Here is a 17,195-nt window from a genome sequence, read left to right as displayed (position 1 = left end):
CCGTCCCATTGTCTCTGAGAGCAGCGGTTGCCGGGCAAATCCGTATTGGGAGTAGCCATTTTCCAGGCATCCAGCGCATCGGTCAAACACGGTACTTCAACATCAACCAGTGCAGAAGACGACAATATCTTTCTGGTTAATGTATCAGTACTGTGAACCGAGGAGAGGAATGCCGGTAAACTAACACTTGAAATTTATGAAACTCGTAGGTAAGTCTAGAGATTTAAATATAAAATGCAACTCACCGATCCATGAACTCTGTTCATACGAGATTAATGGGTGTTCATGGGTGTACTGGGGTAGCAGGACCGCTGAGAAGCCTTGGCAGAACCCCACCGATATGTTGATGGACTGCGCGGCCAGTGCCGCCAGCACCTGGAAATTATGAACTCCTGGTAAAGCTTCTGTTAAATATAACGTCATTCCTTAAAAAAGTGGGAAAGAAAATTCAGTTTTGATTTACAAGCAATGGGAAATAATGATTACTTATGCGTAACTGAAATAGTGCCTGTCATTGCCATGAAACTGACCTAGTTGGTCACTTATCCTCCAATTGACGCTAATCATCAGAACGTTGGGATAGATCATGATACAAGCATGATGCATCATTGATTAGTTGTTTACGTAAGTATTATCCTCTGACCACAAGTTACGTGAAAGTTACTGTTGTTATAACTCTACGGTACACCTCTACGGTAATGCATTAAAAAAGGCACCACAAGAATGCAGTAATTTATGATCCAAAAATACATTTTAATTCGTCCTAACTTATTCTTCAACTGAAAATAACGAAAACAAAAAGTGCATTTTCTGAAGATGCAAGTCAGGGCTGCACTTATGGAGTTTTTAGTAAACAAGCTATCTTGTCATCGTTGTCATTACTTTATTACATAGAGACACGTATAAATAATAACATAAAATTAACGCAATAAGTATCGTTAGGGCTCCACACCGTGAAATTGGCGTCCTGACGAGATTTAATAGAAATACGCAAGTAAATAAATTGTAATTTTCAAATCAACTTATACATACAACATACATACATATTTGCTCCCATAGCTTACTAGCTAAAAAATATTTTATAGCATCCCATCTCCACCTAAAAATGACTCTTGTTTCTCTTCGAAAGTGAATTATCCAAAAGTAAGAGCTACAAAGGAAGCGCAAAGAGGTCAGTGACATTACGCCGCCAATGATGACTCTGCCAATTAACTAGGAAATGACAAAAGCTGGAATTGACGTCCTCTCAAACGATGACAATGGTAGCAATCAAATAATTAGAGCGTTAAGGCCGGTTTCCCAATCTATGAAGACACAATATATTTTTCTGCGAATTTTTTGCTCGTATCAATAGAATGAAGTAAAACTCCATACCTACTAGCTTAATAATATGAGAATCACTACTACTGATAGTGACAAAATGAAAGAATCTGATGCAACTAACATTAAAACTTTAAAATCTAAACTAAATACTAATAAATTCATACAAATAGTCGCGACCGATAGTAACGTAGCATCACAAACAGTGACTAGGTAATCGTCAACACCGATGTTTATCTCCCAACGTGCACTGAAAGGAAAATTATAGTCCACCGGTGACGCCACGTGTTTGAGTACATGCCGCCCTGGTACCTGGGCCTAATGAACACTTATTAAGTTAATTAATTGGCGATTGTCTCAATCTTTACGGTAATGAGTATATAGGTATGTGGTCGTATTTTCGCTATATTTCCTATTGTCTATCTGTAATAGGTCTTACATAACGTAGACAGAAGAATATGTTAATTTTGTATAGAAATGGTCTTCAAAACACCACGTTGTGCGTAGTCAACTGTATTTGTTTATAATGTAAAAGTAGTTTTAGGGTAAAGAAAGATTTGAAGAAGCTGTTAATTTCAGGATTTTCCCAAAATTCTGAAATTGCTAATAGGACACTTATTCACTGCTTATCATACAATTTGATACTATTACCCATACTTAAATTACTATTAACTTTGAAATTTTTCTTTTTTGTTTTACATGTAGCAAGTCCTGTTGTGTGCAAAGTTGTGATTTTTTTCATGTAATGTCAAAGCACATTACAACGACTTTACATGCGTGTAAGTGGTCTATAAATGGCAGTCAACTACCGGAACAATATAACTGGCGGGCGATTCTTATGATTGTGCTAACGACCATTACGTGGTATGTGGACGGTCCCTAATTACTAAATAACTAAATACTCGCTGATAGTTTTTGCGTGATTCGCGACATTTTCGCAAATTTTCGTGAAAAATGACTGTTGAAATGTCAGGTGGAACAAAATGATAAATGCAAAAACCTGACCTATGGTCTTTTCAAAAGTAAGTTAGGTATTTAAATTTTATTTGAACCATGGACGGCTTTATAGTGAAGTCATCATGATCATGACTGTATCAAATTGCTAGTTTTCATAAGTACACTTACAGTTGCTTAAAATCACATTAAACAACCGTAAACCTTTCGCACAATTTTTTCAATTGATGAAAATGCACAATCACTGTGACATTCAGCAAGTAAAAACATCATGGAAAAGATGACTGAAACATGCTGAAAACTTATCTTTCAGTTGTGAACATTACATATTCACGCATTTGTCTGTTTTTCAGCACATGTCATTGATAGTTTACGCAAACGTTACGCAGACAATGTATAAATGTAGTATCTACCAGCTATCAGAGTTAAGAAAGAATCCGTAAGGTGGGCATAGAAACAGTTTGAACCATGCCCAAACAATTATTATTGTCGCGGAAATGAGTTCAATGGTTTCAGAAAGACACAGCCGTGCCAGAAAATCCGGTAACATAAGCCTCTGTACAGATATTAACGAATGTCCAAAAACATATAAGATATATTTATTATGTAGATTTTTCAATAGAATACTCACGGTGAGAGAAAGTCCGATGGAATCGAAATAATCTACGTCTGTGTACATTCCCACTGGGTATTGTTGCACTGGCTCTGCGGGCGCTAGCCGTTCGTTTATATTATATTTATAACCGACGATCATGATATAAAGATAATATGGAAGAGACCAGAATCATAAAAAAAAAACTAATTAATAAATCAAATCTGCTTCTTCGGCTGATCTTCTAGTGCTATATGTCTGTCTATTCCTTTTGCTAAGCAGCCGTTGTTATAAATGTGATCATCACAACAGTTACATAAAATGTAGGTATTCAGTTGTTCTTCTCAGGTCAGTGATTTCACATGCATATTGCATAAGGTGCATTTTATGTCTAAATTAGCGTATTATGTTTAAAATAGCAGAACTGCAGTGTAAACATGTTATTCGGTACAAAAATAAAACTCATTGATGAAGTATTGTGCAATAATAAGCAGGTTTGAACTAATTGTTGTTTGTAAGAACACTGGAAAGTTTATTCACTACCATTATCACTAATTATCAGTTATGTAATGTCTCTTCCAGTTAATTTAATTCAATGGAGCGTAGCCTGAGTGAACGTAAGGCCACGTATGTTTTTCACCTACTGTTTTATCTGGTGACATTTTCTATACATGATAATATTAGCCTGAGACTGTTCGCGTGAATTCTAGAAAAACTAAGAATAGGTATCTCACGATTAAAAAGTTATGTAAATTTTTTACGGCTATAAATTACTCCAGTGTTTTAGTCGCAGGCTTTCGTACTTATTTGAAATGCAAATAATCTCATCGACTTTAAAATTACCTTTAAAAAATATTGACAAACCCAAACAGATCGATTTGTTATGTAATCAATCGATAATTTAGTATAACATGTACTAGGCTCGCATAATATCGGAAGGATGTGGACAACGTTACCGTGGTAAAGTAGTAACCCGCATGTAGGCAACCTTGACCGTGCCGATACTGCGTCGCCTTCACTGCGAGCTCCAGTTGCATTTCTTGGAAGCTTATGTGCGCCTAGTATTCGTGAACTAATTGCGAGCTTTATTTTGTTGTAAAGCTCTTTTACCCGGCTGCCAAAGAAGGCAAATATATTTTTAGTTTTGTTTATTTGACAATATTGTTTATTGTATTTTTTTATGTTCGAAATGTTCCAAATTATTTGCGATATTTCGTGCGTTGACGTTTAACAGTTAATTTTACACAGCATTTTCAGCCAATTACGTAGTTACAATGTATTTTCAGTAGCGGTAAACCCAATATAATATATCGTTCTGAAATTATTTGGCATGAGTTTGCCAGGTCAGCGACACATGTAATATTATTATTATTTCGGGGTCGTTATTCAGATGACTTAATTTGTTTTTGTTGGTGATATGCAAAGCAAGTAGGAACGACATATAAGTCTAGAATAATCGAATAATATTTAGAACAGGTATTGTGGCTACAATAAGATCACTTTGGGTGTAGGATTGCGAACTAGCAAAAAATAAAAATTAATTAATTCATTGTCTATGACCGAGTATTGATAGAGCACATTTTCCAAGGCTGCCTTTTTGGAGTCGAAATATATCTCTTTTGATTCTAAAATTATGATTTAATCTCTACAACGAAGAGGCTGAAAAATGTCCTAGTGCAAATCGTTTAAAGTAAATTAAAGTAAAACATGTGATTTAATATAAATAATAAGAACAATGGTGGTTTACCATGTCAAGAACAAATCAGTTAGTACAGAAAATGATCCTATTAAAAAAAATACAAGTATCAAATTGTAAAAACAAATGGTATTAAAAGATCCAAGTATTTCTTATTTGGAAGAACATTAAGAGTACATAGTTTCTCCTGATCAACTGAATTACAGTAATTTGTCATTGAGCAACTGATGGTAGATCGAAGGTGACCCATTAATGTGAACAGATACCCCTACTGCTTGATAAACCTACGGGCTTCTAGGCTATGCATGAAGGTTTTATATTCTAAATACATGTTATCGCGGGAAATACACGTGTTGACAAGATTTCCACGTTGGAAAATGTGTGTCAATGTCAAAAAATAGGTACTCTATTTAGGTCTTAAGTAGCAATCCATTTCATCCCAATAGACTTTTTAAATTACTTTTATTGAGATTATAGTAAAAAAACAATAAACCTTATTGGTATAAAACTTCGTTAGTTGTAAAAGGTCTCTCTAAAATTAGGTTATCAATGTTTCTTAATTCACTTTTAATTAAGAAGAACAACACACTTATCGGTTCATCTTTTTAACGCTTTAATTAATATCTTAACAAATGCAGAACCGTCACTCAACAGAGATCGGTTGTCAAACCTTTGTCAAAATATTGAAACATACCTAAGATATTGATCAACCGAATTTGATAATGTTTCTCATCTCTGTAGCACTGCAAAAAACTCTGTGTTATTATATATCAGGTGAATATCATAATAACCACTTATATGTTAATTATCTGCAATTAAAACGTGCAAATTAATGAAAAACTACGTCAATAGACATCGTATTGGGTTTTTCGATCGAGTTTTTTTGGAAAATCATACAACTTAACATATTATTGTATCTATTGATGCACGAACTCAGTAATTGAATAAATAAACAATAGAAATACTCAAGCAAATAACAAACAAATCTCCAAAAACGACTGAAGAACTTGGTTTATTTTTTTAATTAATTTTAACTACTGAGACATTTATCGATTAATCTCTTGAATTATCAACATAATATAGAGAGATAAGATACGGTATATCTTATGTGACACATAAAATGTTACTATCCTTTCTTCCGCTTCCGCACCGCCAATTTAATAACAAGACAGATTTAATTCACCTTGATTATCGTTTATGCTTTCATTGACATTTTGTTTACTACATACGTACTATGTAACGTTTATTTACTTCAGTGTTTAATCTAGCGAGTAATTAGGAAGCGTATGTAAATAATCATAACTTTGGCTTTTGGACATGAGTTAAATTAGTGTATTTCATTAACATCTTGAGAATAAATGTCAATAATTCTTTAATATAAGTCAAGGAATTATAACTGTGACAATGAACTTTCACAAGCAACATTTCAAGAAACTTTCACAAGTTACAGTTACAGTTACAGCCTTTTTATCGTCCCACTGCTGGGCAGTTTCACAAAAACGATTTTTTTTTAAGTAACGATAAAATTATTTGTTTATATCTTTCTAAGATGCTCATGACCGTTGTACGACCTTAACATTATCCGAAAATCTTGCTTCTAAAACTGCAATACCTAACCCACTACAGTACGTCGTCATTAACAATAAAGTCTAGACCACTTACGATAACCAGCAACATCACTCATAGTTACATAGTTAAGCAGGTGCATAATTAACGTGTAATTCGGTGCGCCCGCGCCGCCATTGTCGGCCGGCGGTCATTCGTTTACGAATCTCGTCATTGAACTTGAACGGAGCGGCCGCCTCAATGCCGAAGTCTTATGTAATGTTCCAACGGTTGTTAGCATCTGCAATTATGTAGTATGCTAAACTTTTGTGCAATACCGTCTGGTTTCTGGGTGTGATAATTGCTTTGTATTTTGTAGATGAAGTCCAATAAGTTTATTTCATATGGTATGGGAAGTTTCTTCATGACGTTATCAAACATGAAGAAACTTCTGCCCATAGCCGGATAAAACGTATAGCCTATGTAACATGGGGATAGGATGGCTTCCCAATCGTGAAAGAATTTTTCAAAACGTTCAAATATTTTCGGAGCCTTGTAGGAAAGAAACGGTCAAATTTTCTCTTCGTACCTAATATTAGTATAGGTAGAATTTCAATATAGAAATTACGGTAAATGTAGATTTTGTGGTCAGAAACTGGTAAATAATGACAGCCTTGGAATATGAACTATCGTGAAGTCTCAGCTTGCTCTAATTTTATACATTTAGGTACCTAAACCAAACAGATGTTTGGCTTAAGTTGTGTCGAGCTTCTACATATTTTGAGCTATTTAGTATCGAGCTTATCAACAAGCCATTAATAATATAAAAGGTTAGTAGTCCAAAACTGGTTTTATCGGCTAATCTATATCTCAAGTAACTACTACATTATTATAGATAGACAAAAAAATACTTGCTATGATAACAAAAAATCGTATTAAGTGTCTGTAAGAAGATCTTGTGGTTAAACTTTTGTCACACGACGAAATTATATTATTCTAGGTAGAATTATTTATCTTTTGTTTCATATCTAGTCTGTGCAAGAATGCATAGCAAACGAAATAAAAACATGTGCATATTATTATTTGCTTTTCATCATTATTGTTTTTGTCGGTTAAACTGATGTTTAAGTACATATTTTGGTAAGGTATTTTTAGCTACAGTTGAAAAATATTGAAGTTCAGAATTTTATTACATACTCTTTAATATTAATATTATTCACAGTTATAAAAATTGTTTGTCTCATTTGATCTTTATCTTAATGAAGAAAATAGGGATTCAATAAACATGCAGGAAGCAATTTGCCAATGCAGTTGCAATCAAACATCGAACTAGACAAATTATGTTTTCCTTTTTTATGCAGATTTAAATGCTGGAGCTATCAAATATTTCTAGAACATGTGACAAACCAGTTTACAAGTCTCGTGAGGATTATGCCAATCGGTCTGTACGTCAGTTCACAAGTCGTGGAGCGATGATCTAACGTAACAAAGAACGGTGTGAACCGCTTCACGCTCATGATTTCCTGGTACTTCCATCCGAAATTAATCTAAACTTAACTCTGTCGCTATTATAATCACAAAAGTTTTTTTATCAAGTTCCGGAACACAACCGGTTCGGATTTCCGTAACGGGTGCTATAATTATAAAATTGGCCCATATTTTTTTACCGTTTTCAATATATTTCCCTGTTGACCTGATATCGAAAGAACTTTAGTATACTAAAAATAACGGCTGTGATTATAAATTACAAGTCATTATTTGAATTTGAATAATCCAATTTAAAGTACAATTTCCTGCTGTGTAAAAAAACATTAAACTTATAAATATAACTTGTATGTAATGTTAATTTATACACGATGAAATTATATCGCGTAATGTAATGAATGTTGAATTAATCTTTATTGCATTATTTTAATTGATATTATGTCTAGCCTCATCAGAAAAATTGTCAAACTAATGAAAGCTAAGTAACTTCCCACTTATATGGTTGACTCAAACTGCGTAAAATTTAAAACAATTCGCTCGGTGGGCGTTTGAATAATTTAATTGCCTTTTACGATTATTGTTGCTCAACTGAATCGCAATTGAATTGCAAAATTCAGTGTTTTTCAAATAAATTTATCTGTCACCTTGCCCTTGACACGGACTTAAATGAAACTAGAACATGATATTTGAAAGGATCGAGATGCGGCTCCGTCATCACGACTCGCCATACTTTCAGTTATCTGCTAAAGGTCCCTGGGAGGAAGGCCAGGATCCAACAAGAAGTATACAAACTATATCTACCTATACTTTTTTATGTAAAAAAGTAGAATTTTACTCGTAACAATTGATTCGATTAATTGATTACACGATTCATTGCAATGACACGCACATTTTTTCTGTTATTGCTTGTTATGTTTATATAAGTAAATGAGAAAAGTTACAACTAGAGCCAATCTGAATGTTCGGATTACTAAGAAAGTGTAGAACTTACTCCAAAAAAAATAACATACTTTACAGTTTACAGTCTAGATTTTTTTGCGTAATATTGTTTAAGATATGTAAAAAGGTACGTTACCATATAAAGGTCGCCATAGCGGCACACCTTCCAGAAGCCCTTGATGCTCGAGAACATATTGCGCGCGCGCCGGTCGCCCCAACAAGCTGCGCCCGCGCCCGCCGCCGCGCGCGCACCCCTTGCTCCCCTGTAACAATGCAAAATCACACATTAACACTCAAATCAAAAATCGTTTATTCAAACTTGGCTGCAAAACAGCACTTTTTGAACGTCAGAAATTTACAAAAGACAGCCCCCAAAACGCCCACCCTTCACCACTTTTTCGCTGGGAAGAAGTGGCGCAACAAACTCCCCAGCAACACATGTCTGTCTGTAGCTTAGAAGAACTTTACCACATTGTTTGTAATTGTTGTTTTTCAACAATTTTAATGTATTTAAAAAATCCCAATTAACCTTTGGTACCAATGTTTTACATGAAGCGACGAACCCAGTACAACATATTAAAAAATATGAAGAAACATTATTCATAGTCTGTGTAAAATAACAAAATCATTTCAATTAATTTTGCACATTAAAACATTTACAGCTTTTGTTTTTTGGTTTCAGTTTTCATCCAATTAGGTATTTTAATTTGTAAAATACATGGGTTTATGTTTCATGACTGAACACATTAGCAATTGTATGTACCTACTTGCTGAACAAAATAATCATTGTTTGTCTATGCTCTTTCATGGAAACATATTTTTTCTATGTTATTACGCAGTTTATACAAATTATTATCTTACTGAAAGACGAATAGGACACAAGATATATAAGCACGTGAATAATATTTTTCATTATGTCAAATTGCTATAATAGTTTTTTTTTACCATAGAGAATGTCTTAGGTGCCAGGACTTATCCTTCATTCAAAGTTCAACCTTTTTGCTAGAAACTTTTTATAGTGTTATCCTTCTTGTTCTACACAATGTTATATTCGTTATCTATGCGTACTATCTCGTGCCTTTCAATCCTTGCCATTTACGTTACAAAGTATTGTATTTATTTCGTATTACTGCGCCCATTATCATTGTTCATTTTATACAATGATGGAACTACTAGAGTACGGAATTCGACGATAAATTACCGTATACAAAGAACAGTTCGTAGTAACAAAAAACCGTATTTTGTAACGCAGTGCGTTTTGTTTTGTGATAATTGCATTAGGATGCAACAGACGTGCGTGACGGTTGACGCACATACTAAGTACATCGTCATGTACTCTAAATTCTTTGTTTAAACAAAAAACATGTCTAGCCCAAACAGTCCGAATGCTTCAATATCAGTTATTTACGTCATACAAATGAGACGACTTCTACGAAAAAACAAAGAAAACATAGTAATATGTTATTGTTGAACAAAGATCGGTAGAATTCTTACCCCATTGATAGATACTGCTAACACAATACACTGGATTTAGAAGAACACTCGCTATTATTAGCAACACATATTTGTAACTAGACACTAGAAAAATATCAGAACATTTGTCACCGATCTTGTTCGCACACTGTTACATAGGAATTTTCTTAAACAAGTAGGTATTATTTTTGATAAGATTGTTGAACCGCGCGGGAAGTGACACTGGCAGAATGTCATTACTTTCTGCCCTATCTACGAAGTGAATGATATTATGTCACACGTACTTGTGTTTGCACGCAAGGAGACGTCACTCGGTAGACAATTGACGAATCAATCAAATGACGATCGATTATAAATCGAGATAGAATCATCGTTTATCGGCCATCGGTTTAGGAGATGACAGCACGAGCAAATTTTTATCTTAGTCCAGAATTGTAAGATAAATAACAAAATAGATCACTTGTCTATAGATTTATCTTTATCTGAGCCGCTTGTCTGCCGGCTTTAGCGTTATTTTTAGCTCCGACTCTAATAGAATCAAACAAAACATGCACGAAAGTGAAATGTTATTGATATTCATGACTTCTAGAATTTTGTCTTCAGACAAAAGGATTATCGAGAAAAAATATATTTATAGATTATTGCCAAAGTTTTTACATCAAGATCAATGGTATTTTTAGAACTTATGCAGTAACATCCGAATTGAGAAACTCTTCCTTTTTGGAAGTCGGTTAAAAAGACTCGTGTAACAGGTGCATTCTGTCTCATGCTCTGCAAATGTCTCAAGTTTCAATGAAACCCATAGCAACGCTATGACTCATAGAAAACTTTAATACATTGCAAAGGATGTAAATCTTTGTACATATCGATTCTTCATGCTGATACGAATGATTGAAAAAAATATATCGCGTGCTAGTTATCATAAAACTGCTGCGAGGGAGATTCAGCCAATGTACTTTACTTTTCAAAATAAATACGCTCTTTTCTAGACTCTCTTCAGATATCGATAAAATATAATTAGAAAGTTAATAAAAAAATGTGTAAATGTTAACGAAAAAACAAAAACGATATTTTATCGATATCATTATCATATCTATCATACTCGTGCATCACCTTGCACTTAGGTACATATATTACATTGTAATGGGACTTTTTCTAATTATACAAGATTTCTAATGCAATCACTGCAGAAGTGTTTCAAACAAGTGTGCACTGATTAACGTGTGTTTATATTATTATTAAATACGTAGATAACAATGAGAAATAACAATGCGACGTGATTCAGTCAGACATGTCGTATCAGCCGCACTAAACTAAATATTTAGCTTCGAATAAATTTAACATTTTATAAACACTGTTGAGTGTACTTTGTTTTTTATTTTCCTGTGATTGTTGTTTCAATTTTTTTAACGGTCGGTTTTTTGAGTCATTTGAACTTTTGGACTGCTGAACTGTGTAACACATTTTTTGCCCCAAATAATGCAACATGGGAAAAAATACGTAGGTACAAGTATGCACTACAAGATACCTGTGTAATATCTCCATACGAATAGAGTTAAATTCCTATCTTTAGTAAATAATGGATATTAGAATTTTGGGAACGGCCGTAGTAGGTACTTTAGTTTGAAAAAACTTTCGTAGTTTACTAAAGCTGTTCGATTCAAAATATAAAAACAATAAACTTAGATTTGCAATGGTGTTTACACAAATGATGCAGCTGAGATTAACAATCACCATTCACCATTGTTCGGCTCTAACAGTAAATATTATTTAGATAACTGCATCTGGGATGCTGGGTGCCAATTCACAAACACCTAATTCACTGGACAATGGGTAATGGTAACTATAATTGGTCCGATGGTCGTAAAATTCTAGTTGTTAGAGAAACGGTGTTAAAATTCAATATTTTTAGGCTTTGGTTTGATCAGTTTTGTTATTTCAAATTACGGTTATTTTCGTTCTGTTCTGCTTACACTGTCATCATTAGTCTATTTTATATTGATCTTAATGAGGATCATTTGAATCCTATTTACTCTATATTTCTCTTCACATATCTCACACTCGCAATAAATAGGTTTTTATATTTTACTAGATTTCGCCGGCTGTTTCATCAGAATCCCGTGGGAACTAATCTGTGCACCTGGCTTATAATAGCCTTTCTCGATAAATAGGCTATCTAACACTGGCAGATTTTTTCAAATCGGTCTAAGCAATAGTTCCTGAGATAAGCGCATTCAAACAAAGAATTCTTAATTACATTGTCAAGCTATTAACTGTCTTGATGTATTCACTTATTGTTGAACATATATAACTCCTAGTTTACATAAACTGTAATTTGATTTACTGTGAAAATGTCTGCAAGTTAGGTTAGTAACTAGTTATAGCACTATGATACGTAGTTAAATGTTTTTTTAATAGCTTTGCTGTTTCAAGATTTATTACTTTTAAGCAATAAATTACCTAGCAATCGAAACTATAAATTACATTTCCATTACATTTCAATCTTCTAATTTTACCGTTGTTTTATATTGTAACTAATTTGGTATGTAGCCAAGGCTCTGAAATCAAATCAAACATTACACTATAACATTTCTAAAACAATAAAAAATATGGCAAGTAAATAATAGCCAAGTTTAAATATCATATATCATACGAAAAGTGACGATAAAAAACATTTGTAGTTTAACAAATATTTACCGAATTTACAGGAGTCCTAGATTACACGCCTGTTATCAGTCAAAGCCCTATTGACCACTTAAACTAAATAATGTGAGATTTATATTTAAGATAGGCGAAGTAAAAGATAAAAATCATGAGTGAAATATAACGACTTGAAGGTTACATGTAAAAACAGTTGAACACATGTTTTCATGACCTGAAAAAAAGATTAAACTTTTTTAATTTGCAATTTTCTTTTTATTGAGAATCAGTCGTTTTCCCGCGGTTTCACCCAGAAGAACTACTGTCTATACCGGGATAAAAATATAGACTATTTTACTCGGAAAGAATGTAGCTTTCCAACTGTTAAATTATTTTTCAAATCGGTTCAGTACTCTCAGAGCCGTTAGGGTGCAAACAAAGTGTTTGCTCTTAATTAAATGAGTATAGAATTGAAAACTACATGCTTGTAAATTATATACCAATTTCTATCTCACTCTTATATTTTCTATAAATACACTATATGCACGTATACTTAGTGCAATTTATATTCAATTATCATATGCAATTTACAAGTTAAATTCAGGAAGTGATCAGCAGTTTCTGAGCGCACCCGTGTAGAGACATTTGCTAATCATTTTGAATACTTGTAGTTATAAATAAGACGTTATGATCTAGTTTATACTGACTGCATATCTACAATATAATAATATTGATATTATTTTATCGTATTTGTTTGTAGTATGTGATGTTCTCATTGATATCGTATATTAAATATATCGACTCTTCCACTCGGCTTGTACTAGGGAGACATGAATCCATAGGCGTATTTATTTATTGTTATGCCTATAGTTCAGAACTATGTATGTTCTTAAGAGTAGGTCTAGAGTCTTTTGCAATATCGGTGAGATTTTAATGATAAAGTTATTTTTTTCTTTGATTGATTATGAATTTATATGTTGGACCCTTATTTGTATAGATCTTGAACACGATATTTAATTAATATCGTATGATAAACAAGATTAGAAAGTAATTATTTTACCTGGCAGAAAATAAATAATAATTGCCACATCGTAAACTCTTTGTTCTTCATACATTTCATGAATTGTATTCGCTAAAAGCTAACACAAACACAACGTTAATAAAAATAATGTTACTTGGCAATAGCACACAATTGCGAAATTGGACAATATATTTTATATCCTAGATAAACTAATTACAGAACGGGACCAAACCCAATCTTTTAATTTGAAACGAAAAAAAGCGAGCATTTTAGTAGCATAATAATATACAATAATTCCATAACAATATCTTAATATTTCGGAACAGTAATTACACATGGTTTATTTTTGTGAAACTTATTACTATTATACCCAGGAGCCAATTTTCAACAGTTCTACTAACATAGTGTGCCATTTTAAGCAAGTTTAATTATACAGGGAAAAGTTCATGTAGGTAATAGTTCTCAGGAGCTGTCACACAGAATCTTTATTCATAAATATATTAATGATATTTATGGCGAAATGTAATAAAAACAGTGAATTAAATTGTAACTGTTTATCGTAGTGATCGAGTATCCGTGACTGCGCGTGATAAATCGCTCCAAATGAGATTACTTCTCACACTTACTAAACTACTGCTTTTCTCTCGTTTTATCTAACATTTTCTTATAATAAACATAAATACAAAAAAGAAGAAAAAAAAATAGTGTCTCTCAGTTAGCCTCAATTCATTTTTAACGCACTTGTCAAAACTCATCTGCGTCTGCGCATTTTATACGCTTGACGCAAATTCTATAATCCACATATGTTTCGACAGACTTGAAATAGAAGTTTGTCAAGATATTCAGTCAAAATCGACTTTCCTCAAACAGGTCTGTAAAGTTATAATATATCACGTAAGGAAAATTACTCAAAGTAATAAGTATAGTTTCACGATAAAATAAGCATGACCTATTTCTGTAAAATCATCTTTAATAAGTCATTATAATGTGACATCTTGCAGGTATTACATTTTAATTAATAATTTAAATAAATGTATTAATTGTCGCACGTTTGTTTGTTCAGTAGACAATTGCAGTTTATTTCTGTTTTGCCTTTGACAATAACTTGCGTATTTACATAGTGTACTACAAACAATATCTACTGTGTATGTTTGCATTTCTCTTGTTTAATCACACGCACTGGAAATTATCTCACATTGTTTCTTTTATTTAATTAATAAATGTAAAAAAAAAATATTGATTGCATTTATTGTACAGATATTGTTAATATTGTCTAGAATACCCAAGAGAAATTATCTCGATATCTAAGATCTAAAAATGTACCGTGAAAAAATACCATGACCACATAAAAAATAAATAATCACGTATTTAAAATAATTGATTAATAACCACGTGCAATACTCACTCCGTATCTCCTGGGAAGCTCGGTTACTCGAAGCTCCTTGTATCCCGTGATATCCAGCACAATTTACTCAGATTATAATATGAACAATTGTTTTAAAATCAACAAGAATTTGCTCACAAACTGTCTTTTGTCCGGACACAGTGGTTCTGCGTGAAAACTATTTCCGCGCGAAGCTGTTTAATTTTATCCGCACGTGCGAACTCACGCGCCTTCGAATTGAGAACACTAGAAATTCTTCCGTTTCCAAAATAATATTATTTGTATTTTATATATTTTTTTATGTTAATAGTGGGTATGTCACATCGCGATTCAGGCCGGCGATCGACTGTTTTCGAAATAGTCCACGTGCTCTTGACCTTGCCGCGGCTCCGTCCAACTGAAGCGGCTTTTGGTCGTCGCCGCGTGTTTTATAACGCATTATTGTTGTCATAACTTTTACTGTGTGCGCCGAATCATAGGATCGTAGGTGCTGCGGAAACGATCATCTGTCACACAGCCAAATATAAAGAAAATTACCAAAATGCTTATAAACATCCCAAGTTATCTTATACCGTCTTTGTTTATAAAGTCTCTGATGGACGTCGTGTCTACTGAAAACGTTGATTTATTGTGAAATCTTGGAGAATTATTTCCATGACGTTTGCTTGTAGAAACAATGATCTGTTTGTGTTCCCATGCACCAACATAATGTACGTCGCAGTCGATATGAGAGCAGTCGGTATCATAAACATTATTTAATTTTAACTTCACATCGGTAAACAGTTCGATATCTGGAACTAGTTTAACTGTATGGAAGCCAAATATTCATCGATATATAATATCATATATGTATACACACAAGAATTACTTTTCTTAGTTAATAATGTAGATGCTATGATATTTGATATGTTATCATTCAGCTAAAGCAATGTCCCTTGTCATTTACTGGTTTACTATTGGAACTGCAATCTTAACTATTTAACAAGCCAATAAAAAATGCACAGTACAGTGCAGCCGAAAACACATCAAATTCTTGTCTAGACCTCAAGGATCGTATTTCGTAACACGTTTAGTATGTACTTAATTGTTTTGTAACAAGGTTGGCGAAAAGGCAAAAGCCTTTAAAAAAACATTTATCTATTTCATTCATGGAATTTGATACTACTTCTTAATCTCCTGATATCCTTGGAACCTCTCGTAAAAGTTAAAAACAAAACTGTATTAGAAGAAACTTATAACACATTTAGTACATAAATAACATTACTAATATTTTTCTAGTAACTGGACCCAAAACTAAAGTATTTCCGGACATAGTCGCAGGCACAAGCTAGTACAACGAGCGTCAATGAATGAGCCATGACGATGTCTAATTTTAGCCGTCCCGATCACTAGACTTTACGGAATGACGGTAATCCCGGCTCTCCACCTACGTACATTTGTAGTCATGGTGAAAAAAATCTGTCAAATATAAGGAAAACTGAAATAAAATATATTTTCACGAAAAAAATAAACCGATTTCAGTAATATACCAGAGTAAATACAGTGCACACTGCATGAAAAATAGAATCAGTCAAACTTGAGGTTATCACGTAAAAACATACATACATACAGGTCAACCTCCTTTATTTGAAGTCGGTTAAAAATACTATGGTTTTGGTTAGATTAGGTCAATCAGTTAATTTAACTCAAGTTTGTTTGTATGGCAACCTAATTCCCTAACATTGCCAAGGCTACGTTTGTTCGTTCATATTTCTAGAAAAAAGTGGCAAAACCTGTTCATGAATACTAATTTATAACTCTTATGTAAACAAACGAAGTTCCTATACCCAAAATTGTGTTTATGATTATCAGATTTTTAATAGCCTAAACCGTAATATCCTAAGTTATATAATGTAGAGATACATATAAACAATATACAAAATTCTACTATGTTGATTCCATCGTTATAATATAGATATGTCATATTGTCTTAGTCTTAAGACAATATAGTCTACAAAAGAATATTAATGCATCTATGTACTCAGGAATGATAATTAAGCTATATTAAATACAACAATTAGGTATAGCTCACTAATTCTAATGATTTCAATAAAACAGGCAAAAAAACCCAAAAGTGCCATTGTTATTATCCCCAAATGAAATTGTT

At 33.1% G+C, this 17,195-nt stretch overlaps 2 protein-coding genes across 5 annotated transcripts in view; one reads left to right on the top strand and one right to left on the bottom strand.

Annotated features, from left to right (window-relative positions):
• Rg (rugose) overlaps positions 1-17,195 on the top strand; it is a 317,709-nt gene that overhangs the window by 262,130 nt on the left and 38,384 nt on the right. The window lies entirely within an intron of this gene.
• Positions 1-17,195, bottom strand: part of LOC110373937 (facilitated trehalose transporter Tret1-2 homolog) — a 47,260-nt gene that overhangs the window by 4,089 nt on the left and 25,976 nt on the right. The window contains exons 1-3 of one of the 4 annotated variants that reach the window (XM_021331434.3): positions 15,071-15,663; positions 8,668-8,794; positions 246-375 (exon numbers count right to left, since the gene is read on the bottom strand). In XM_021331434.3, the coding sequence (XP_021187109.1) occupies positions 246-375; positions 8,668-8,724 (187 nt within the window). In that variant the 5' untranslated portion in view covers positions 8,725-8,794; positions 15,071-15,663. Of the gene's footprint in view, positions 1-245; positions 376-2,905; positions 3,044-8,667; positions 8,795-10,025; positions 10,283-15,070; positions 15,664-17,195 lie in introns of those variants that run through there. The other 3 variants (XM_021331433.3, XM_021331432.3, XM_021331435.3) reach the window with 3 other exon arrangements.

The sequence above is a fragment of the Helicoverpa armigera genome, chromosome 19, assembly GCF_030705265.1.
Source record: "Helicoverpa armigera isolate CAAS_96S chromosome 19, ASM3070526v1, whole genome shotgun sequence".
NCBI classification, from domain to species: domain Eukaryota; kingdom Metazoa; phylum Arthropoda; class Insecta; order Lepidoptera; family Noctuidae; genus Helicoverpa; species Helicoverpa armigera.
The sequence above is the reverse complement of the archived record's forward strand: the minus strand, read 5'-3'. Positions and strand labels throughout refer to the sequence as shown.